Here is a 26,264-nt window from a genome sequence, read left to right as displayed (position 1 = left end):
TTTGTTACAGTCTCAACTTTACTCACGGGTTGTTGTTTCTTGAAGTCAAATTTTCCAAGGAAAAAAGGTCAGCGCTCACCGACAGCAGCTGCGCGGCTTCACTCTGCAGAGTAGCGATCGACTCACAGCGCCGCGACCCCCCTCCACGGTCAGAGGCTCCTTACGGGGTCTCTTCTCGGTGTTAGGAGCCGCTTCTGGCGCCCGCCGAGTCCCATGGCCACAGGCTCTTGCTGCCTGTGGTTTTTCGATGCGGGTCTCCGCTTTGCCGTAGCGGACGACCCATTTCTGCAGAGCTTCCTCCTCAGCGCGAGAGGAGGACCGCCATTGCCGTTCGCGCCGCCTCCGGAAGTGCTTGGGCAAGATTCTAGTCCTTCCACAGGTTCATTCTGACAGCTTTAGGCCTCAGAATTAGATTTAGGCATAAAACGTGTGTTTATTTCTTGGCTCCTTATTGTTTCACATTAGCAAAGTGGCATACAAGAGTGAAACCATGAAATTCAATAAAAACAAAGATAAAAATCAGTGAACAGAAAACAACACAATAAATAGTTTGAAGTAAACACATGAAAATACCTTCCTAAACAAAGATGTCTTGAGTAAGTGTTGGAAGCCTAGTATTATCAGCACTGATTTGACATTGAAAGGAAGAGATTCCAGGGGGCTGGCACTGCAACACTAAAGGCCCTGCTCCAAGGGACCGCGGTGTAAATTCTGCCACCAGTAGGGACATGTCCATGATGAGGAAGCAGGGCATTTCTTAAAATATTAAGTGCAGCAGAAATTCCCCACCCCACCCTGTCCTCTTGAATTCATTTGGCCCAGTAAACTCAAAACTCTCCTCAAAGTCTTTCCTTTTTATTGTGCTTGGACCTAGTTCACATTTGGGGAAAACAAAATGTGCCTGGGGCCATAGCCCCCAATCCTCCCCCCTGCTACACCACTGAAGAATGCAGAGCATCTTCAGTCAGTCCTGAGCTCTTCTTTTTAAATGTATGCTTCTTATTTTAAAACAAATTCCTTCCAGTAGCACCTTAAAGACCAACTAAGTCAGTTCTTGGTATGAGCTTTCGTGTGCATGCACACTTCTTCAGATACACTGAAACAGAAGTTTCCAGACCCTTCTATATAGTGAGAAGGTGGGGAGGGGTATTCCTCAGAAGGGTGGTGGGAATGGGTGATTGGCAGATAGCTGTGATGAGCCTGTTGACGATAAAATGCCATAAAATGCCAACAGTGTCCTTCAGCTCTCTATATTGGACAAACAGGCCAGACCTTACGCCAAAGAATAAACGGACATAAATCGGACATCAGGAATCACAAGACAGAGAAACCAGTAGGAGAACACTTCAATCTCCCAGGACATTCTATACAAGATCTCAAAGTAGCTGTTTTACTACAAAGGAATTTCAGAAATAGACTGGAAAGAGAAGCTGCTGAATTACAACTTATCACCAAACTTAAAACCATGGAGAAACCTGGTCTGAACAAAGACCTTGGATTCTTATCTCATTATACATGACAAAGCCATTTTTCACCTTTTCACCCCTTGCTTTTTCCTGTAAGACCTATTGCAGTCGTTAAGAGTCGTCAACAGGCTCATCACAGCTATCTGCCAATCACCCATTCCCACCACCCTTCTGAGTAATACCCCTCCCCACCTTCTCACTATATAGAAGGGTCTGGAAACTTCTGTTTCAGTGTATCTGAAGAAGTGTGCATGCACACGAAAGCTCATACCAAGAACTGACTTAGTTGGTCTTTAAGGTGCTACTGGAAGGAATTTGTTTTGTTTTGACTATGGCAGACCAACACGGCTACCTATCTGTAACTGCTTCTTATTTTAATTTGTGATGCCTGTTGCGTTTATGCCGTTTTTTAAATGTTGAGATGTTGCCTGCTGAGGATAAGGACTCTGCTTACAATGGCAGCTCGACTCACTCACTCTTCTTTGGAGAAATTAGAAGGCTCATTGGCCTGAAGAAGACATGGGGGCATGCTATAACCTAGAGGCTTTTAACAGATCTCTTTGGGGCAAGGAAGAGGCATTCTGCGCATGTTCATGCCCTTTATTTCTGAGACGCATGGCTCCAAATCATACCTGCCCCTGCTCAAATCTGTATGAAGATGCTGTGGGTGACCTGGAGTAGTTGGTCCTCATGTACATTTTTCTTCTCTGGAAGCCAATTGGCAAGATTCTCATCTTTACCCTCTCCCTGCCCCGCAAACCAGGACACTAGGTGGTAGAATGTTGAGATGGGACCATTTCTTAGAATTTCTTTGCACCTAGACTCTTATCTAAAATTGTGTGGCATACATCCAAGGTAAAGGTAAAGGGGCCCCTGACCATTAAGTCCAGTCGTGACTGACTCTGGGGTTGCAACGTTCATCTCGCTTTATTGCCCGAGGGAGCCGGTGTACAGCTTCCGGGTCATGTGGCCAGCATGACTAAGCTGCTTCTGGTGAACCAGAGCAGCACACTGAAATGCTGTTTACCTTCCTGCTGGAGTGGTACCTATTTATCTACTTGCACTTTGACGTGCTTTCAGACTGCTAGGTGGGCAGGAGCAGGGACCGAGCAACGGGAGCTCACTCCGCCGCGGGGATTTGAACCGACATTCTGATCGGCAAGCCCTAGGCTCTGTTGTTTAACCCACAGCACCACCCACGTCCCCTGTGAGGGGGAGGGCGTGCTATTTTTCACCCAGGGCTGCTCCCCCTTAGCCCTCCCACACTATGCCACTGAGGGGGGGGATTTTTTTCCCCCCATAGTTCTGGAAATTTATGGGGTCCTTTGCCAGCCCCTTTAACTGAAGAAGGAAGCACGTGAGCAGGGCAAATAATTTCTGAAGTACCACAACCCTCACACTGAGTCTTGGCAGCTGTCACCTCTCATTTTATTCATTTACTTTATTTCATTAAATTTGTACACTGCTTGATTGTAACAAAAACCGTCAAGGCAGTTAACAAAAAGATAAAACCATAAAATCAGGAAAAAAATACATTACATTAAAACATACAAGAAGTTAAAATAATAAAACATTAAAATTCACAACAACATTTCTAAGCCATTGTGTAGGGCCATAGCTTCTGGCATGGTGCAGAAACGTCTGGCAGAAATGTTACAACTCGCACCACACTCAATGCAAACTGAAAGAATTGTGTCCCCACATAATCTTATAGTAGATGACACATGAGCAAGTATGACAACACAGATAGTTAATGCACAGCTAAACATAGCTCTGAATGGGATTGGCACAGCCTATTGTGATCTCGGCCTGCTGTTGTCCACTTTCTTTGAATCCAAGACAGAAGAAAACAGCCTGCTCCAAAGAGTTAGGCTGAGCAGAATTTTTTTAAAAAAATAAATAAATTCAGAGTTCTGGCCATTTAAAATTAGATTTTAAATGCCATATTTATTTTAAATTACAATAATTTATCATGGCTGTTATGAGTTGTGGGTAGAGGGGTAGGCTGTGCCCTTCTTATTCCTGGGTCTAGTAAGGGTTAAAATCTAAGCAAGGATTCAGCTTCCTGGACTAGCCAGGCTAGCTTCTGGGGTGAGGTAATGCCCTAAGTAGGAGTCATTAACGTAACAAAGGAAGTGCCCCATCCCTCAAATCGCTGGTAGTTAGAAAGACAAAGACAGAGTTGAGAGTTGATTGTTGTGAGCCAGGAGTTGGAAGGTGGGCAGCTGAGAAACAGAGCTATGCCTGATTTCTGCTGCAACCCAAGGCTGTGGCTATGGGACAAGCAAGTCCTTCTTGCATAGCTGACAACTTTTCCCTTGTCTTGCGAGGAATCCTATTCGGAATAAGGGAATTTCCCTTAAAAAAAGGGAAACGTTGACAGCTATGCCTTCTTGGGGTGTCAATGCTGACTCAGGTTGCATATATGTGTAAATAAACCATATACCCCTCATTCCAAAGGAAACACAAACCCTGGGGAAGCACCTGGAACCTCTGGAATCTCACGCTGCTCATGTGCAGCAGGCGAATTTATTTTAAAATGTGTGTGCTTATTTAAACTGAAGATTTAAAATTCCCTTTAGCTTGATTTTTAAGTGTTCTTTTGAGTTCACCACCCCCTCCAGTGAAAATGTTTTTTTTTTTAAAAAAAAAAAAAGCCCAGTCTCTGGGAGAACATAGGATGCCATGTTAAGTGTGTTCCTCCCCTTTCACCAGCCTGCCCCACTGACTTCCCTGACCCATTTAGGCGGCTCTGCTGGCGTATCTTTGCTGGTGGAATGGCTCTGCTGGCATGATTCCCTCTACCTGTGAGCTGAGGGAATTCCGTCCCTGCATTTGCCATGCTTAGTGATGTTTTCTCATGTTGTGTCGATGTATCATAAATTTCTCAAGCCTCTCAGTCGGTATTGCTCCAGTAAAGGCTTGCACCCTCAAACAGGCTAAATATTTCCTAGTAAGTGTTGTAGGATTTGTGATATTAATGCATGAAAATTGCTTAGAAGTGGTATGCCGTGTATGTATGTATGTATGTATGTATGTATGTATGTATGTAAAGGTACCCCTGACCGTTAGGTCCAGTCGCGGATGACTCTGGGGTTGCTGCGCTCATCTCGCACTATAGACAAAGGGAGCCGGCGTTCGTCCGCAGACAGTTTCCGGGTCATGTGGCCAGCATGACTAAGCCGCTTCTGGCGAACGAGAGCAGCGCATGGAAACACTGTTTACCTTCCCGCCGGAGTGGTACCTATTTATCTACTTGCACTTTGACGTGCTTTCAAACTGCTAGGTTGGCAGGAGCAGGGACCGAGCAACGGGAGCTCACCCCGTCGCGGGGATTCGAACCGCCAACTTTTTGATCGGCAAGTTCTAGGCTCTGTGGTTTAGACCACAGCGCCACCTGCGTCCCTTGTATGTATGTATGTATGTATGTATAAATAAATAAATAAATAAATAAATGAAAAGCTCGCAGTTAAATGCACCATTAACTACCAGTAGGTATTATGACTGGTTGAAATTTTCCTTCTGAGTGAAGTCAAGTAACCTACCACAGTGCAACCAGACATGTTTGCTTTGTTAAGCTGCTGCAGGACTACCATGTACCCCATACAAGAGCACTAGCGCCAAAAGGAGCCAGTGTGGTGTAGTGGTTAAGAGCGGTGGACTCATAATCTGGTGAATCGGGTTCGCGTCTCCGCTCCTCCACATGCAGCTGCTGGGGGACCTTGGGCCAGTCACACTTCTCTGAAGTCTCTCAGCCTCACTCACCTCACAGAGTGTTTGTTGTGGGGGAAGAAGGGGAAAAGGCGATTGTTAGCCGCTTTGAGACTCCTTCGGGTAGTGATAAAGCGGGATATCAAATCTAAACTTCTTCTTCAAAGAACTTCAGATCCAGATTTCTCAGTTATTTTGTATCCTTGAGTCTCTCTAAACACCAAAAGGCGACTTAGGTCAGCTAGGGATTGGTCCTCCACATGTTAGCAAACAGGACAAACTAAAATACTGTCCTAGAAATGGAATGAATTCGGGCAGCTAATTTCTAGCACAAGGGCTGGCAAAAGGAAACAGTTGATTTGCATTCTCACCCGCCAAGGCATTTTGAGTTTAGATGCCAAGTTCCTTTTTAGAATGTGGTCCCCTCACCTGCTGTTGTTGCATCCTGTATCTTAGAGGACATTTGGAGAAGTCTGGCATGGACTTCTTGCTTTTGAAAAGGGCAGGGTGGACAGAATCCTTCATTCTACCTATGTTACCGGAGTTTTCCGCATGTCCCTATGTCTGTCCAGCTGTGAAGGCATCTTTGTTGATTTACATCATATTTTATACAAATGCCAAGGGGCCAGCACTTGAACTGCCGCCCTATAAGCCATGCACATCACAGGTGCAATGTTGAAAGAACGGAGCCAGCCCTAAGCCCTTGAATATTATGGCTTTATAATGGAAATGCTGCCAGAGCCTTAACTATAGCAGCACAACTGGATGCCTCTACAATAACTAAGCCATCTACTTGGAAGGATCAAAAATTAACAGACATTTCAGATGGGATTCGACCACTGCTTCTCAATCGCAGAGAGTTGTGCTAAAGTTAGATAGTGAGGAGGTCAAGCTTTGGGTAACAAACATTTTCTCTTTGATTAGGGGAAACTACTTCTGCTGATTTTTTTCCCCAGGTAACGGATTGAAGGTCATCCCTAATTTTTTACTGACAATAAAGAGCAGGTCATTGACCTACATAGGGAGCTATTTTATTTGGCTCCCTCTTTGTAACAATGGCCTGAACACCTATGTGTCAGGTTCTTCTGTGTTCCCATATTCACCATGGGGGCAGGACTTAAAACCTTTGAGCCTCTCAGTGACTGGGATAAAAAAAAAAACTATCTGGGCTTCTTTCCAACCATTTCAACTTTCACAATCCATGAGAATTCAACCAAAAAAAGGAAAAGAAAGATGTAGGAGCTTTAATCTAGAAGCTTTTTGAAGCCCCCCCCTTTTTTTTTTTAAAGTTCCAGCAAAGTTCATTTCTATCTTCTTCACTTTGGGAGCCATGCATGCCAACTTCGCCCTATTTAGTTGAGTTCCTCTCCTTGACCTTCTTTTTATAGTAGTGATAATTAACATGGTGGGGTAAGAGGAGTCTACAAATTCACTGCACTCCCTTTGCTAAAGCTGGGATGATTAAAAAAAGGAGAATCGTGCAGGCTTTTGTAGAAACTAGAATTGAGGAGGAGAAACCTGTCTTTGTTTCTATACTTTGGCCATGCCACAGGGTTAAAAATAAGATACAATACAAATAGAGGGTCTCTGAGTCAGGGTTAAGTCCAAAAAGGGCACTCTCTAACAAAACACCGGGGAAGCTGTCATAGGCTTTAGAGCAGAAGTATAAAAGTCAGAAAGAAAATTAATAGCCCGTTGATTTCATTCAGGTGGTGGTAAATGCAAGTATTTTGAAATGAGTGTGGTATTCCGTGTCAATCTGAGCAGGAATCTCATTTGCAGACGACAATTGTGCCCTATCCAGCCTATTGAAAATTATGCTCTGGAACAGGCATAGGCAAACTCCAGATGTTTTGGGACTACAACTCCCATTATCCCCAGCTAACAGGACCAGTGGTCGGGGATGATGGGAGTTGTAGTCCCCAGACATCTGGAAGGCCGAGTTTGCCTATGCCTGCCCTGGAACATAAATTAACTATAAGTCCGATGCTGTACTAAACCTGTTCTTATTTTAACTTGTCCGTGGCCAGCCACCTGCCCTCCAAAAACTGTTTTGGTACAGAAATATATTCTCTTATATTTATCTTATTATACAACTGTAGGACCTCTTGAATGTGGAGAAAGGGGGGTGGCATATTTATTGAATAAACAGTGCTGACACATGGCAGGAAATGCCTTGCTTGGATTGTTACAGAGTCTCAGTGTAGCTTGTGATGCTCGGCTCCTATGCCTGTTGATATAAGCAAGAAATGTTCAGTTTTTCCTAATTATTTATTTTCTAGCAGAAGCAACAGCACAAAGTTAGATGCCCGTCTGTTGAGATTCCTGCATTTCAGGGGGTTGGACTAGAGGACCCTCTGGGACCCTTCCAACTCTATGAGTCTTTGGTTCTATGAATAGCTGTACTCTTCTTTTTACATCTATGGCTGAAATCAGAAGCACATTTACCAGGGAAAAAAGGTTCACTGAACTCAGTGAGACTTCCCAGAAAACATGCATAGGCTCAAGCTGCAAGTTTTATTTTAAATACACCCTAACCCCTCCTGGCCTTTCAACAGATCAGGCTGAAATCCAGCGAGAGTGCCCATGCCACAATGGAGTATCTGTGTGCTAAGTTCTACATAGTTATGCTGACCATAACTATGGTGCAGACAAAAGACATTGCCCAAATATCAGATAGTTTCCTCCCAAGAGATGATCATGTGTTCAAATAACAATGTAAAGTCCAGCAAATGCTACATTTCTGCAACATGCTTTTGTAATTCCTCCTTCAAATGGTTGTTTACTGCCTGAATGATGAAGTGGCATCATCAGGAGTCAGGTTTGGTTTTGTTGTAGTCTGCAGTCCATGGTTTATCTTATCACAGGCAGCAGATGCATCGACGGAGGAAGCCGCTCGGGCACCTGCGATGGCGCGCCCAGGGGCGAAGCGAGGGCAAGGCAAGCCGTCCACAGGGGCTGGGCACACCGTGGGGCCTCTGGAGTCTGCCTGCCTCCTCCCACTCAGCTGCCCTACAGCTGGGGGGGAGGCAGCAGGCGAACCGTTTGGGCAGCGTGGAGCCTGCGCACCCCCAAGCCACCGCGTCTCTCCCAAGAGAGACGCAGGGCTCAGGCATGCTGCAGGCCCCGCAGTAAGTGCCACCCGGCATTTCGTCACCCCCTTCAGTGGTGACACCCGGGGCGGCCTGCACCCTGCACCCCCTTCCTCTGCCCCTGAGCAGATGAAGTGATAAATCTATTCCTGGGTGACACCAGGCTGCAAGCAAGGATTCACAGGATTTCTTTGGGGGGTGCATGGTTGTGAGCTGAGAGGGTTGAACAGGAGAAGGGGCTATTGGGGTTGGCATCACTGCAATGTTTTAAGCATCGGTGACAGAGTTGGCCAAACACAGTTTCTGTTTGGGAAATTAGAGAGAGGAAGAGAGAGCAGCATACAAATCGAGCGGATCAGGGAGAAGGCCGTGCTAGAACACTTTCCTCTGACATCTAGGCTTTGGTGTGAGGGAGTTTTTGGATTATTTAAATTTTTGTATGTGAGCCTTCTTTCTTACTGTTCCTGACTTACTTAATAGTTGGTGGGCACTCAGACCATGTCTCAGTTTCTGAACATTTGGCAAGTCTCTCTCTGGAAAGAGTTCTGGACGTGTCTGTCCCACAATGGGGACAAGGAGCCAGCAGTTGCCAGTCCTTGGGTGTGTGTACCTGAGGAGGCAGCCAGGAGTTATGGGAACAGAGCACCATTAATTCACTCTGCCTAAATCCCACATGTATAGATGATATTTCCACTATGCTAGGCATACAGTGCTGAAGGGGAAAGAATCCAGGATGGTCTGCCAGATCTCTTATATCCCAAACCTGTAAGTGTCTAGAAATAGCATATGCAGAGCAAACTTTCCAGTAAACAATGTCCTCCCCCACCTGCTCCGCTCCCAGTTCTCCCTCTCCTGCTGGCCGTGTTAGTGCATTCCAGCCACGTCTGTTTTCAAGGCTATTTTTAGCTTAATAAGGTTGGTTACTTAAGATAAAACGGAAGGCGCCCCTTGCTGTTCAGGAGGCACCCTGCAGAGCCTCCGGGGAGCTCACCATCCAAGGCGGTGCATTCGCCTCTAGGCTTCTTTTTTATCACCACCTCTCCGTTAATTACGTGGAACAGCAGAAAAAGGGGTTCAAGAGGTGAATGCAGGGCTGGACCCTTTAGGGCTGCTGTGTGACAGTGAGTGTCTGCCAGCGAGTGGAGGAGGAGGCCAGGAGGCATAGTCAGCTGTCTGGTAGGACCAAAGGGCACCGTGGTGTGTCCATACACTTCTCAAATAATATACTTCTGTAACAGGCAGACACGCCACTTTCCTTTACCTCAGCAGCCAGAACTGAGGAAATATACCTTTGCAAATATTTTAAGTAGACACCTTTGGGAGAAAGTCTAGTCCCATAGCGTTTATAAAATGCAATTTAACATTTCCCATAAAGTGGAACTGAAGGGGAAGCTCTTAAGAGAGAAACAAAGGATGAAAAACATCCCCCTTTGACCCCAAATTCAGGGTCTGCATGCACAGCCCTCCTCCACTCCTGCCCCAGACACTTGCAGTGCAATAACTACATTCAGTTCTGTCCTCATAAGTCGTCATTTGCTTTGATTTCACCAGCAACAATAGGTTATGCCATGTTCCTAAAACAATTGCCTACACAGAGGTGTGAACTTGCTAAACAACATAGCAGTCTTTGATTCCTTGGCAGTTTGTCTTCTTGTTGCCATCTGCTGCTACCAATAAAGGCCTACCTGAAAAGATACTAATACAAATATTCACATAGTCATTTTCTTTTGCAATATCAGTTTCATTGTAGCATTTTATTTTTTTTACCTAATGAAGAGCTTTGTGGATTTAAAAACTTTGCAAATTTTCCTGCATCAGATTATCTTAAAAGGTACCATGCAATCTCTTATATGCCTGTCATTAAGACTATACCCTAGTCAGTGTATGTGTAAATGATGCCCCTCCCTTTGCCAGTGTTCCTCGACTTTACAAAATCTTTGGGTTAGGTAAGAGGATTGAAAAGGTTCCTTGGAGGGGCTTTGTTGCCAGCTCTTCTTCCACCTGCTGGAAGATTTGACCTTGCTGTGTGACTGTGCCAACCATTTCATGAGTAGCAATGTCAACATCTCAAAGCAAAGCAACAGTCATTTTGATTCATTTAGACTAGCTTATCACATTAATTTACTTGCACTAAAAACATTGCTGTGGACTGTTTTATCTCTAAGCCTCTTCTGTTTGTCAGAAGGTATTTTAAGCAGCGAATGTAAAATAATATTGTGAAGACAGAAGGTGTCCCACATCATTGTTCAAAGCTTTGTCACATTCTACTGCCTTAATGCTTTGGAAGTGATTCAGATCTGTGCATGCTTGCTCAGAAATAAATTCCACTGGTAAGTAGAACTTCCTTCCAAGTAAATATGTTTAGGAATGAGGCATTCATAAAGGAGGGGACCCCATACTACAGAAAAATGGATGTGCACTATATATCCATCAGCCCAGCCCCCAGCTTCTACAAAAGGACTCCTAAACCCAGAACAGATTTTAGGCAAGTTCCATGTATGTACGTATGTATGCATTGATTGCTTGGTTGCACTAATATACCAAATTTTATCAAATGGTCAGGGCAGGTTGCAAATATATAGTGTACTCATACTATCCGTCAATCTCTGATTAATTTTTTATTTCACCTGCAGGAAAGTTATGGGAGAAACTTGGGGTGGGGGGCTTTATCTACTAGGGTCTGTCTGTCTGATGCCTGCATGAGCATATGACTGGCAACAGGGAGCTGGGAGACCATGGCACAAGAATGGGAATAGTTCTCACAAAGTGGCTCGCTGATTGCTGCCAGTTATGTGCTAGCTAACCTGATCCTTCAAGCAAATGGGGACTGCGTAAATAAATCTCTGCAAATGTCATAGCCAGGGGGGGCAGAGGAGGCCCCCCATAATCAAGTACCGTCGTACCTTGGTTTTCGAACAGCTTAGTTCTCGAACGTTTTGGCTCCCGAACGTCACAAACCCGGAAGTGACTGTTTCAGTTTGAGAACTATTTTTGGAAGCCAAACGTCTGGTGGGACTTCCACAGCTTCTGATTGGCCGCAGGAGTTTCCTGCAGCTAATCAGAAGCCGCACTTTGGTTTCTGAACATTTTGGAAGTCGAATAGACTTCTGGAACAGATTCCGTTCGACTTCCAAGGTACGACTGTAAATAAATACAAATTCTTAACTAACTGACCCGCCAACTGCGTCACAGATAGCTGGGTTCTGCTGCCATAACAGAATTGGGGGGGGGCACATAAATCCTGGCTATGCCCATGTCTCTAACCCTTTTTGTTAATCCACAAAGGTAATTCATTTCTCTTCGTATTTGTCAAAATAGAGAGTGGATAGGTATTTACTATTGTATCAGCCATTGGCATTAGAGCTTTTCACCTGATGCAGGGTGTTGCCAGGAATTTTTTTTGAGGGGGGAGGTGTTTTCTTAGCTGGGGGCAGAACCTCAGTTAACTATGTATTTTTATTGTTTTTTCTTGATGCCTCTCCCTGCCCCCCTTGGCTATGCCCATGACCTGATGTGATATATTAATAAATTGAAGAGTTACTCCACCACAGCATGCCATGAATAAACTCCCTGCATGTGGGTATTTGCCAAAAGAAGTGACTACTAAAATTAGATTCCAAATTTTAAAAGTGGTGTATACACACACACACACACACACACACACACACACACACACATCTCCCATTGTTGAGGACTCAGTTTAATACCATATTTGCATTTCTAGAAAATGAAAGCCCTATGCAGACATTCTGGAACTCTAGAAATATAACACTCGATGTCGGTTGGTGGGAGGAGCAATGCAGGGATGAATCGCCCTGAGAAATTGGGATGAAGGGTGTTATATAAATTTAATAAATAAATATAATAAGTGAGCTTTATATTCTTCACCCCTGCCTGAAGAGGGGGACCTGCTTCCACTTGATTTTTCCAGTGCGCCCCCCCCCCCCTGAGCACAGGAAGCTTCCTGCTTCAGATAGTTGCCCTCCCAACTCCTGGAAAGCGCTGGAGATAGGAGCAGAGCTAGCTTGCTCCTGTGCTGGATTTCTGGATTTCCAAAACTCCTGTACAGCAAACCCTACTAAAATGTAAATGATTGGAAGCAGAGACCTCCCCATGTTGGCTAATCTCCAAGCACCAAGAAGGTTTAGCCAAGGTTGGGCAACTGCAGTACATTAAGCACTTCTATACCTTCTACCTAGGGATGCGGGTGGCGCTGTGGGTTAAACCACAGAGCCTAGGACTTGCTGATCAGAAGGTCGGCAGTTCGAATCCCTGTGACGGGGTGAGCTCCCGTTGTTCGGTCCCAGCTCCTGCCAACCTAGCAGTTGGAAAGCACATCAAAGTGCAAGTAGATAAATAGGTACCGCTCCCGTGGGAAGGTAAACGGCGTTTCCGTGCGCTGCTCTGGTTCACCAGAAGTGGCTTAGTCATGCTGGTCACATGACCCGGAAGCTATACGCCTGCTCCCTCCGCCAGTAAAGCGAGATGAGTGCTGCCACCCCAGAGTCGGTCATGACTGGACCTAATGGTCAGGGGTTCCTTTACCTTTATACCTGCTACTATCATCTGGGCCTTGGTATACAAATAACACAGTGGTTGGAAGGGTGCCTTTAGCCACCTACAAGAAACAGGACAGGATCTCAAATTTCCACAATGGCCATTATAAGCACCAACCCAGTCAGATGGGTGGGATACAAATAAGAACATTATTATTGTTGTTGTTATTGTTATAAACGCCCAGCGCCTGCCCCCTCTCTGCCAAGCCATGGCCAGAGCTCATGGAGCCCCAGATGCCCACACAGGGTCTGTGTCCCTTTGGAGAACAGAAGACACTGTGGAGACTCTCATGCTTTAAGAAATAGGGTTTGTTCATCTATTTACCGTATTTTTCGCTCTATAGGATGCACTTTTTCCCCTTCAAAAATGAAGGGGAAATGTGTGTGCGTCCTATGGAGCGAAGACGCCATAGCCACATGACCCTCTCCCGGCTGGAGAGGTGACGCACGGCTATGGCAGGATCATCTTTAGCCGCGTGCCACCTCTCCAGCTGGGAGAGCGCATGAGGGGCTAAAGAAGCCATAGCCCCACGACCCTCTCCCAGCTGGAGAGGTGACGCGCGGCTATGGCAGGAGCCTCTCCGCTGCGCCTTTCCGCTGCTCCCTGACCTGCTCTTTGGGGCTGGTGGTGGGCTTCCCCCCGCCATCCCCAAGAGCAGGTCGAAAGGAACCTGAAGCCTGGAGAGCGAGAGGGATCAGTGCACACCGACCCCTCTCGCTCTCCAGGCTTCCAAGGTAGCCGCCTGAACGGCACCTTGTTTTAGAGCGGGAAAACAAGAGGGGGGGAATTCTCCCCCTCTCTGCGCAGCGTCTCCTGCTGCTTCGCTGAAGAGGTGCTGGGCAGAGAGGGGAGAATTTTTTTTCTTGTTCTCCCCCCTCTAAAACAAGGTGCGTCCTATTGTCCAGTGCGTCCTATGGTGCGAAAAATACGGTACGCCCTCAGTCGGCATGGAGGGGGTCCAGATCTTTACTGTATGGCCCAAAGCATTGCAGGCAGTCCTTCCTTCTCCTTTGTGAAGATGGATCTCCCCTCCCTTTCTCCTTCTTCTTCCCAGAAGCACCTTGCCCTTCCCCAGAGCAGCTCCCCTGGCAACCTTTCAAACCCCTGTCCCTGTTCACACCTCAGGGCAGTTCTCTTGCATTGGCAAGGACCTTCAATGGGCCCTCAATGGCTCTCTATTGTTCCCTTAAGGGATCTGGCTTGGCCAGCGCAGGAATTCCCAGTCTGGCACAGCCCTGCAGTTTATGTTTCAGTCCATTCCCCATTAATCAAAACCCTGACATTTATTAATTTCTAGGGTTTACTCCAAATCTCTAGCTCCATTATTATTGTTATTGTTGTTATTAGCCCATGGACCTAATTGCCACCCCCATATTTTTGGGAAGCGGGCCCGGGGCCCACCCAATCTCCAAATGTAGTAGGCTGGTGGCAGCTGAGTCGTGGCCATTGAAGCCGTGCTGCTGCTGGGCTGACACTGCGCTCGGCTCCACCCCTGGGTCCTCCAGCATCGTGACGTCCTGCGCACAATGTTGAGGTGTCGTGCATATGATGTCATGCACTGCCAGCTCCCCCATCTTCTCCAGGTGGTGGTGGCTCTGCTTAATTCCAACAGGTTAAAGTTTCTGAACTATTGGTATAGAACCAATGCTGGTTTCAGACTGAAATAAAAGAGGCTGGTTGAAGCCATGCACTGGAAGAACCCACTCAGAGCTCCTCACATACTGAAGCCCACATGGAGAGAGAGAGATAGCAAAGGCTTGGTGGTCCATTTCCTCTCAAGGTAGGAGGTGATGACATGGCCTAAACAGGGCAGGCCCCTTACTCCGCAGTTTAACCCCTTCAAGCACAAATTAGATTCAAACACGCTGGGTTATATGAGCCTTGAGCCCTGTAGTGTCTGGAGCTCCCTGCTTTGCTTTTCGTGCACTTGATGTCATATAGTATCAGGTGGTGAGCAGGTGGGTGTGGCAAAAGTGGGCAAGCCACACCCACCTGCCCACCACCTGGCTTTGGTTCCCCCCCACCTTTGGTTCCCCCCCCCAATATGCACAGGTGTGTGTAGCCTTCCCACAGTGGCCCTTTTTCATCAATAAATTCCATGTGAGGTGAGAGGGGGATAAGCAAGCATCTGAGAAAGCAATGGGAATTCTGAAGATCCTAACAACTTTTATTCTCTTACCATGGAAAACTGAATCCACACTGAAATGATTTCAGCTCAAGAACCTCTTGCACCCTGAACACATGAAGCTGCCTCATCCGGAGTCAGACGGTTGGTCCACTTTGCCTAGCCATGTCTAATGTAACTGCCAAAGGCCCACCTTGGACAGAGGCCTTTCCTACTGGAGAACCTGGTCCTTCTGATCTGTGGGCCCTTCCCATTCAGACAACACATCCCTCAAAACTAGAGGCAAAGGCGTCTTGTCAGTCCCGGCGCTGGTCGTGTGACTCTGCTGGCCTTTGCCTGCCAGTTCACTGCCATTATGAATCTACGAGGATTCCCTCCCCCTCATAACTTGTGCTTCATTTGCAATGCTTCCTCGTGCCTGTGCAGCAGCAGCAGCAGCTCTGTACATGTTTCACAGCCACTCAGGTCATGTACTGTGCAGTTACAGGACATTTATTTATCCGGTAACAATGAGAAAGTACAGAGCTGCTCTGACTCCTTGAACACACACATGGAGGGTCAGGGGACAGAGTCGCTTTGTGGCTTTGTGTTCTTGGTGTCGTAAGTTGTTTGGGCTAAAATTAACACATGGGCAAAGAGCTTTGCCTTTGTTTGAAGAGAAGGCTAAACACATAGATCCACTACCCCCAAATCAAAGATGAACAACTGTATTGGCAACGCAAGTAGCCTACAAAGCTCTCTGGGGAGGTGTCTATATGTTGTTTTTGCAACATCTTAATATGCGGAAGTGTTTTTTGACATTTTCAGGCACAGCATGCCCTGCTGATATTATTTATTTCACAACATTTATGGTATATACTGCTTGATGGTAGTAAAACCTCCAAGCAGTTTACAAAAAAAAGAACCTTAAAAAAATTCACATTAAAGCAGATAGAAACAGGTAAAAGATAACTAAAATCCACTGTAAGCGAAAAGAGGTTCAAATGCATGTCAACATTCTGCATAGGCTTGTTTGTATTTTATATGGCTTTAAATTGTTTTTAATGTTGTAAGCCACCATGGGAAAATAATGTATTTTGAATGGTAGCTCATAATTTAAATAAATAAATAAATAAATAAATAAATAAAATTCCTGTTTTGTAGGTGTGCTAAAGCTTTGGTGACTTTTGGTGCCCTGGTAAACCAGCCAAGTGAAGAATCCCAAGAAACGCCTCTTCACGTAGCAGCTAAGCATGGTCTTCCCGACCACACGCTCCTGTACCTGAGGTGCGGTGCTCTTGTGGACCAGAAGAACAGCCAGGAGGAGACAGCACTCAGTGTGGCTTGCAGAGAAGCAAAGAACAGGGAGAGCCAGGAGAGCTACTTGCAAGTATGTCAGCTGCTGCTGGAATATGGAGCAGAAGTAAACACTGTGGATGAAGAAGTGAAGACTCCGCTTCATAAAGCCTGCGGGAATGCTCATCACAGCTTGGTTGAGCTCCTGCTGCAGAGGAAAGCCGATGTCAACGCCATCGATTACAATGGGGCATATCCAATGTCCTGTGTCCTGCAGACTGCAGCTTTCAAGCAAGAGCAGAGGCCCCATCTCACAGTACAGACCCTGATAAACCACGGCTCTCAAAAACTGTGGCCCACAGCTTTCATCAAGGTAAGGAACTGTCTCTGTGTTTATTGGTGCCTTTACTTCAGCTTTGAAATTCTGCATCTCCCCTTCAGGAAGCAGAGCTTGTAGAACACCCATCTGCAGCCATTCCAGGATTGGATGGATTGTTAACCTGGTGGATGACACCCTTCGTTGGTCTGCTGACTAGATGCAGGCTCTTTTACGCACACTCAGCAGCTGGGGAGTTATTCTCACAATATTGGGGAGGGAACGTAAAAACTGCAGTCGAGCCATCAGAGCCTTTTCCAGGCAACAGGCAGCTTTCCTCTATGCAGGATGCTGACTGGGAAAGATCTGTGCAACTGGAGAAGTTTTTGATGCAGATCTGTTATAATCATCAGTGTTTATCATTAAAAGTGCTTTCCTGGTTTCAAAAGTTATCACAGGAGGATTCTGCCATTTTGAGTTAGCTTGTTTTTCATATGTTTGAAATGAAACTTGCTTATACCATAAAAACTAGGTGAAAGAAACCAAGTTGAACCAATTCAAACAGGTTCCAAAAAGTAGTAGGTTTAATCTACCAAACTTTCACTAATTGGCATCACGTCAGTCTTGAGAGTTTGCATCTTGCTCTTCTAATCCTAATGGGCACAGCGCTGGATGCTCACATTCTCAATCCCTAACTTGTGTTTCTAAGTTAAAAATGAGTGAATTAACTCTTCAAGACCATGACTCCAGCCCCTTCAAGGGCTGTCATAATAACTCTTTTAATGATTTGGGAATCTCTGATCCAAAGGAGGTCAACCCAGCTTGTTAAAGTCTATACAGGTAATGTAGGAACTGTGAAGCATCTGTAGATTTGCCCTGCTTTGTAAGAACTATTTCAATAGTTTAAACAACCCTATTTGATTGAAATATGTGCAGTTCACATCTTGAGCAAAATTAAAAATTTCCCTATTTCCCTCTGCAAAAATACAAAAAACACCCAAACTCTCCATAACTCAAATTTCAGAGGATAAGGAAGACATAAACTGGGCTTTTTAGTGGCTTGCAAAATAATCTAGTTTGACCATGGGAGCAGCTACTTCACATGGAGGACTGGCCACATACTGGGAGTCAATGTACAAATACCATTGACCTGCAGCCATCACAGTGCTTAACCCATACCTTTCCCTCTCCCTCCCTCCCTCTCCCCCCCCCCTCTGTATTTACCACGATGATTTTTCCTCCACTAGGTGCTGAAATCTTGTGCTTCTGTGCCAGAGATTATTGAAATCCTTTATAATTCTTACCCTCATCTTCCCATCTCTGAAAAATGGCTGGAAGTCATCCCAAATGAAGAATTTCAGGTAACAGCTATACCAATTGTGTTGCTTATATTTGTTTACTGTATCTAATCTGGGTTTGAATTTGCAACTTTAGCAAATGGAGTAAAGCATAATCAGATTAACATGTGTCACACTACAGCCATAAAACTTTTAAAATAAAGTTTATTATTATTATTTCATTTTACAATGTATATAAAACAGAGACAACCAATTATAACAATAGACAAAAGTGAAAAGATGGGTGGGGGAACGTTATAAAATAGGCACACAGAATGATTATAGTTGCATATAGGTTAAAATAACAATGCCCAAGTAAAGGCTTATCAACATTATCAGATTGATAATAGTTTCAGATTTTCCAGGCTTGTGATGAGCATTGCCTTGAACAGGCTTCCTCAAACTCGGCCCTCCAGATGTTTTGAGATTACAATTCCCATCATCCCTGATCACGGGTCCTGCTAGCTAGGGATCATGGGAGTTGTAGGCCAAAAGCATCTGGATGGTCAAGTTTGAGGAATGATGGTTCTGCTGCATATGTCATAAAAGAAACTTTCTATTTTGGAGATTCTATTTCTTGTCAAAATCTTAAATTAAAAGTAACTTTCTCCATTATACTTATGTTGCAGAGTGAGCAGTACTGTACCAAGAATCCAGTGTAAGATTCTGGGCTGTTTTCCATTGAGTTGCAATAACTGTGAGATATCGATCTTTGGAGCTCGATCGATGAGCCGTGGCCTCTGATAGCTTTACGATCCCAATCAGTTGTTTACAGCTTCCGGCGTCCAGCCGCTTCCTTCTAGCTGCGCAACAAATTCTGCTGTCTCTTTAGCCACGGCTTAGCAGAGTAGCATACAGCGGTGTAAAGCAGTCTTTTTCTCCTTTTCTCCATGCAAGCATACACAGACAGGTTCGTCTATTTACAGCTCTTTATTGAAACATTTCAGCATCAAAGACCGGGGCTTCTTTCAGCCATGTCTCTCTCTCAAACACACAGAGAGAACAGAAAGTACAGGAAACAAGCTCCTCCGTAGCTTCTAAAGCTGACGTCAGAAAGTGACGCACACCTCAGAACACTTAACCAGTTAAGTTCTGAACTCTATTTTTGTTGCCGAAATAAGACCAATTCTTTTGTGCTGCTTTGTCTAGGATATGTGAAATGTTGTTAATTGTTATTTATTTGTCTGTTTACATGGTTTATATGCCGCCATTTAGCAGTGCTGCCAGGGCAATTTACAAAAACATGGCAAAACAGAAACATACACATGGAATATAATAAATTACAACATATTGAAATAATAATACATTAAGAAGTCTGGGAGAAATGTTACCCCCCCAAAAAATGCCAGCTGCCCCACATATAGGAATGTTGGTAACAAGTTAGCTTCTCTATGGACAGAACTCCATAACTGGAGACTCTTGTTTTGAACTCTATGGAAAGAACAAGCAAGCCAGATATCTTTTATAAAGAGCGGTGCCAGGGGCTGCATCCTTCCTGGAAGCCATAGTGCCAGCTGCCTGGTTCCATCTCAGTTCAAGTGGAGTCTCTCTCTTTTGAACAGGCCTGGCTTCTCCCAAAATGTTCCCCAGTACCTAACAAATCCAGATCCCTCTTCCCAACACCACCATTGACACGTACCTGTACCTGTCTAGATGGCCCTACACGTTGAACAGGCGGCATTTGGACTGGCGAGAGACAGTGTGGTGTAGTGGTTAGTGTGCTGGCCCCAGGAGATCAGGGTTCAAATCCCCACTCAGCCATGAAGCTCACTGGGTGACCTTGGGCCAGGCACTACCTTGCAGCATTTCCGAGCTTGACAGATTAGAGAACTGGGCCAAAACAAACAAGATGAATTTTAATAGGGAGAAATGTAAAGTATTGCACTTGGGCAAAAAAAATGAGAGGCACAAATACAAGATGGGTGACACCTGGCTTGAGAGCAGTACATGTGAAAAGGATCTAGGAGTCTTGGTTGACCACAAACTTGACATGAGCCAACAGTGTGACGCGGCAGCTAAAAAAGCCAATGCTATTCTGGGCTGCATCAATAGGAGTATAGCATCTAGATCAAGGGAAGTAATAGTGCCACTGTATTCTGCTCTGGTCAGGCCTCACCTGGAGTACTGTGTCCAGTTCTGGGCACCACAGTTCAAGAAGGACACTGACAAACTGGAACGTGTCCAGAGGAGGGCAACCAAAATGGTCAAAGGCCTGGAAACGATGCCTTATGAGGAACGGCTAAGGGAGCTGGGCATGTTTAGCCTGGAGAAGAGGAGGTTAAGGGGTGATATGATAGCCATGTTCAAATATATAAAAGGATGTCACATAGAGGAGGGAGAAAGGTTGTTTTCTGCTGCTCCAGAGAAGCAGACACAGAGCAATGGATCCAAACTACAAGAAAGAAGATTCCACCTAAACATTGGGAAGAACTTCCTGACAGTGAGAGCTGTTCGAGAGTGGAATTTGCTGCCAAGGAGTGTGGTGGAGTCTCCTTCTTTGGAGGTCTTTAAGCAGAGGCTTGACAACCATATGTCAGGAGTGCTCTGATGGTGTTTCCTGCTTTACAGGGGGTTGGACTCGATGGCCCTTGTGGTCTCTTCCAACTCTATGATTCTATGATTCTATGATTCTACCTCACAGGGTTGCTGTGAGGGTAAAACGAGAGCAGAGCACCATGCATGCCGCCTTGAGCTCCCTGGAGAAAAAGGTGAATTGAAGAAATAAAGACAGTAAAGAAAATCTCAGAAAACAGCTGCTTTGTAGGGCCTGCCTTTCAACATCTTACCTAGCAATGTAGAGTTCACTTCCAGGAACTCCCAGCTCCTGAAGCCACTGGTGCCAGCATGGACCCCTGACTCCTTCCCATCACTATCTACCAGCCCATCTAGATGATGAGCAAGGTAAAGGGTGAAGGTAAAGGACCCCTGGATGGCTAAGTCCACTCAAATTTGACTCATCTCTACTTTCAGGCCAAGGGAGCCAGCATTTATCCACAGACAGCTTTTCCAGGCCATGTGGCCAGCAGGACTTAACTGCTTCTGGAGCACAGAACACCATAACAAATTCCAGAGCACACTTTTGAACTGCTGGGTTGGCAGGAGCTGGGACAGAGCAACAGGAGCTCACTCCATCATGTGGATTCGAAACACCAATCTTCCCATCAGCACGCCCAGGAGGTTCAGTTGTTTAGACCATAGAACCAGCCACGTCCCTTATGATGAGCAACATCACCCTGCAATCTGCCGGCCCATATCACACCCAGCTCTCCTTGATCCTAATGATCAAATCACCCACTGCTAGGATCCCTCCAGCCCCTGGTAGAAGCATCCTTAGCCTAAGAGGATCACTGCTCATCCCCCAAGGAATGGTTCCCTTCTAAGCAGCTTAAAGGCATTGCATAGTTGTCTTACCTTTACCTTTTACCTGTATGGAAGAAGAAGAGAAAGTTGCTGGTCTCCTCTTGGCTCCTCTCACTCACATTTTTAATCTTCTTATGGAGCTATCTGGTTTTCTGAAACATTCCACTCTTGTGTTCAAAGGCTGTAATCCTAAATACACTTATCACAGGGACTTACATCCAGTCTGAATAAGCATGCATTCCCCCCAGAGCATTTTACCTTGTGGTGCCTATATTTTCTTTTAACTCTACAATCCCATCTGAGAATGCTTTCCCACTACCACCCTGACCCAAATTTCCTCCCAAATTTTCCTTTTAGGCACTCTAATCTCATCCAAGGCCAAGAGAATTTCCTCTAAACTGAACATTGATTAGGAGTTTGGGGGTAAATTTCATAATCCACTGTGTGAGAGTAGTGCTTTGTAAATAGCACCTGAACCTTTAATTATCTAGTTATTTTGGGATGGTCTCCTCCAGGGCATTACAAAGAAAGCTGTCAGTGCTTTAGCAAGTGAGTGGGGAGTAAAACAATGTATTGTTTCACTCTCTTCAAAATACAGAGTAACAGGATGACTCAGGGCAGCCTTGGCAGCAGCATCAGATTTCTTTAGAGGACTGTGTTCTGAAGATTTACAGGCTGTGTGTGTGACAACCATCTATTCAATCAATCAATCAAATACCTTTATTGGCATCACAGTGTAAAATGTTTCAAATAACTGGAATAATTAAAAAGACAAGGAAGGGTGAAGCTATCAAGGGTTATAAGGTCACACTATAGTCGTGTGCATTTGGATATGCTGTTATGCCCTGTCTTTTCCCCGAAAGGATAGTTGGTTGGGAACCCTGCCGGGTAAAATTGTGGCTAAAAAGGAAGCAACTAAAGCAGCAATATCTTTGTCCCGATCTGCCTGGAGAAACCTTATTTGGCTTCTTCTCGGAGTTGTGGGCTGGAGGTCCAACATTTTGCTCAGCATCAGTTGGCGAGGTCTGCTGTGTAAAGGGCAAGCCAAGAGAATGTGGTCCATTGAATCTAAATGAGCTAGTTACATGTTAAATGGTTGAGTGGAGTTTTGGGTTTCAGAGAATGTGCAAAGTTCCTTCCAGGAGAGAGGTTCTGAGAGAGAGGTTCATTCTTCACCTTGTTGAATGATTCCAAGAGCTGAAATACGAGGTGAAGCTTCACCTCTTTATGGAAATTCAGGATCAGGAGAAGTGTACCCCCGGGTGTAGACAGATTGTTTGTCTCAGTGGTCTAGATGGCCAATCAGATATTTATTTAGTGACCTCTTCGGTGATTCTGCACTTATATTACAAAAGGACTAGCCAGTTCAACCTGCGGATGTATAATAAAATTATAAAGCCCAGGATATACCTATAGGGGTCACAGGGGTGCAGTATCAAAGACCCTCAAGGGGGAACTTCAGAATATAGGCATTTGTAATACAGTCATGCCTCAGGTTACAGCCGCTTCAGGTTGCGTTTTTCAGGTTATGCACCTGCCGAAACCCAGAAGCACCAGAACGGGTTTCAGTGGTCGCCTTTTGCACATGCGCAGAAGCGCCAAATTGCAACCCTGCGTGTGCGCATACACGCCGCTGTGGGTTGCGAACGCTGCAGGTTGCAAATGTGCATCCTGCATGGATCACATACACAACCCGAGCATCCACTATATAGGTAAATATGCTGTTGTTCTGTCACAGGATTATGCTGATTTTGTTGCATAATTTATTAAATGTGTTGCACTGAGATTTATGTTTTTAATCGTTTTGAATATGATTGTTTTTATCTGCTGGTTGAGGGAGACTCATATAAGAAACTGTATGTAGAGAAAGTGAGTAGATGGCCAAGTCATACAAATCACTGCCACTTTCACAAAAATGTGATGACTGCTGTATTTTTTTCATTCTTTCTCAAGATAATTATGCTGCTGGTCCTAATCATCAGCTGACAAATACCTCATATTACTATTACTAACTCTGGTTAAATCATCTTTTTTTTTTCTTGCCTCAGTAATGGACTGGATGAGAGCCAACAAACTGAAACTCAATCCAGATAAAATGGAGGCCCTGTTAGTGGGGGGTTCCCTGTTAGCAGAAGGCTGGGAGGTGGCTTGCTCCCCATGGGCAGCACTCCCTCTGAAGGAGCAGGCACATAGCACGGGGGTCCTCCTGGATCCTTTGCTGTTGCTTGAGGCTCAGGTGGCCTCGGTGGCACAGAGTGCCGTCCATCAGCTTGGGCTGCGCTCCTATCTCAACAGGGACAGCCCAACTACTGTCATCTATGCTCTGGTAACCTCTAGGTTAGATTACTGCAATGCAGTATATGTTGGGCTGCCTCTGAAGATGGTTCGGAAACTTCAGCTGGTGCAGAATTCGATGACCAGGTTGCTCACTGAAGCAAGACGGTTTGAGCATCTTATACTGATCCTGGCCCAACTGCACTGGCTGCCAATTATTTCCCAGGCCCAATTCAAAGTGCTAGTTTATGTTAGGATATTTCCGTTCCACCTTAAAAGGGAGCAGGATGTTTGTGTCACAGCCTGCGTATTTCCTGTTCACAGGATGTTTCTGTTTTGATAGAGCTGTTGTCTCTCTCTCTCTCTCTGCACCTGAACACACAAGCAGGCAGTCATGTTTTTTCTTTGTTCTGACCAATGCTGAATAAACATTCTAAATGATACTCTCCTGAGTGCAGCTTTCGCTGTGCATTATCTGCTGATAGTGTGTGCATCAGTTCTGGAATGTGGAAAGCTATTTTCTGGAGCTCGTGTCGCTAATTGCTGATACTGCGTTTCTACGGGAGGTCGATGGACGTCCGGAGACAGCTTGGGAGCCATGATAGACTTTGTCTCCCTGGCAGTATCCCAACAGTTTAGACCTATAAAGCCTTTAACAGCTCAGGACCACAATACCTCAAGAACCACCTCTCCCCATATAATCTGTTCTGGACTCTGCATTCATCATCTGAGGCCCTTCTTCATGTGCCTCCTCCTCAAGAGATCCGGAGGGTGGCAACACGAGAATGGGGCCTTCTCTGCGGTGGCTCCCCATTTGTGGAATGCTCTCCCCAGGGAAGTTCGCCTGGTGCCTTCATTACAGTGCTACCTTAGGTTACATACGCTTCAGGTTACAGACTCCGCTAACCCAGAAATAGTACCTCGGGTTAAGAACTTTGCTTCAGGATGAGAACAGAAATTGTGCTGCAGCGGCGCGGCGGCAGCAGGAGGCCCCATTAGCTAAAGTGGTGCTTCAGGTTAAGAACAGTTTCAAGTTAAGAATGGACCTCTGGAACGAAATAAGTACTTAACCCGAGGTACCACTGTATATACTTTTAGACACCAGGGGAAAATGCTTATCTTCAACCAAGCCTTTGGCTGATTAATATTTTATGGCCTTTTAAATGTGTTTGTGGAAGGGGGGTTACTGGTTTGTCTTTGTTTCTGTTTTATTATGAATTTTGCCTTCTCATTTTGAATTTTTATGCTGTGAACCACCCCGTGATCTTTGGATGCAGAGCAGTATAAAGGTAAATGTAAAGGGACCCCTGACCATTAGGTCCAGTTGCAGACGACTCTGGGGTTGCAGCGCTCATCTCGCTTTATTGGCCAAGGGGGCCGGCGTACAGCTTCCGGGTCATGTGGACAGCATGACTAAGCTGCTTCTGGCGAACCAGAGCAGCGCATGGAAACACTGTTTACCTTCCCGCCGGAGTGGTACCTATTTATCTACTTGCACTTTGACGTGCTTTCGAACTGCTAGGTTGGCAGGAGCAGGGACCGAGCAATGGGAGCTCACTAGGCTCTGTGGTTTAACCCACAGCACCATAAATAAATAAATAAATAAATTCCAGGTGGTCACACCTTGCAAACTGTTCTTTCTCTTTCAGAGGCATCTATCTTTCTATGAGTCCTTCCAGAATCAGATGTACAAGGTCCGGTGTCTGCAACATTTGTGCCGCTGTGCCATCAGGAGAAAATTTGGCAGTAGGTGCCATTTTCTCATCCCCCTACTGCCTGTTCCCAAACCACTACAAAATTATCTGCTGTTAGAACCTGAGGGAGTCTTGCTTTGAATATATTGTACCAAGCCACCAAATCTCACCATTATATCTTGGTCCTCATTGGCGTATGATAAATGAATTGCTTATGAATACAGTAAAGGTTTTTCCGGTTTTCTAACAAATAAGTGCTTTCAGGAGTTTACATTAATAAAACCACAGATTATTACAATGACTTGAAGCTTTTATTTGTATACCATTTCTGTAAAATGTACTTTGGAAATCTTTTGATGCAGTTTTGTTTGTGGCCTCACAGATTTTAGTGATCTGTTAATACAATATAAATAGTACAAATAATACATAGTAACAAGAATAGAGGCTTTGGAACATTTAGGTAAATAAAATATCATACTCAAGTGCTGAACTCTAGTAAAATGTCATTTTTTTCAATAATGTTTTTATTTTCCAAAATAATAGTAATTAATGACTGAATTCCGAATTAACAAACTATTGATAAAGAGCTAATAAAATGTGAAGGAACAGCTTGTAATAGCAATGTTGTCATAATCTTTAATTTTAAAAATGTAATTTAGAAATAAGCATCTCTGTTTATTACTGTGTTTTTTTTTACCAAAGGAGTGCAGTTGGAATCCTGGTTCACTACATAACTTTTTAAATTTCAAAGCAGCCTCCTGATTCCCCAAAAGCTGAAAGCAGCAGCTAGGAGATTCCCAAAGTATTGCCTCTCCAAGGACCTCTGTTATTTTTCCATCTCTCTTTCGCTGCTTCCCAAATAATTCTGCCTGATGCAGCACCTGTGTCCTCCATACAGAGCCCAGGCTGTGTGGTGGTATTCAACTAAGTACTACTTGGAGTTGAACGGTTGAAATTAATGAGCATGGCTAAATTAGGTCCATTAATTTCAATAGGCCTACTCTGAGTAAAACTTAGCTGATGGAATCCTGTGCAAAATGCACATGAAACCTAAAGG

The 26,264-nt window shown here is 45.0% G+C and overlaps 1 protein-coding gene across 2 annotated transcripts in view; it reads left to right on the top strand.

Annotated features, from left to right (window-relative positions):
- The window catches only part of ASB18 (ankyrin repeat and SOCS box containing 18), a 51,027-nt gene extending 25,209 nt beyond the window's left edge, over positions 1-25,818 (top strand). For both annotated transcript variants that reach the window (XM_081841874.1, XM_081841873.1), the window contains exons 3-5: positions 16,095-16,599; positions 17,790-17,903; positions 25,163-25,818. In XM_081841874.1, coding sequence (XP_081698000.1) covers positions 16,095-16,599; positions 17,790-17,903; positions 25,163-25,348 — 805 coding nt within the window. In that variant the 3' untranslated portion in view covers positions 25,349-25,818. The remainder of the gene's footprint in view (positions 1-16,094; positions 16,600-17,789; positions 17,904-25,162) is intronic.
- The last annotated feature ends 446 nt before the right edge of the window (positions 25,819-26,264 follow it).

The sequence above is a fragment of the Podarcis erhardii genome, assembly GCF_964252035.2.
Source record: "Podarcis erhardii genome assembly, chromosome: 1".
Lineage (NCBI taxonomy): Eukaryota > Metazoa > Chordata > Lepidosauria > Squamata > Lacertidae > Podarcis > Podarcis erhardii.
This window is presented reverse-complemented; position numbering and strand designations above follow the sequence as displayed.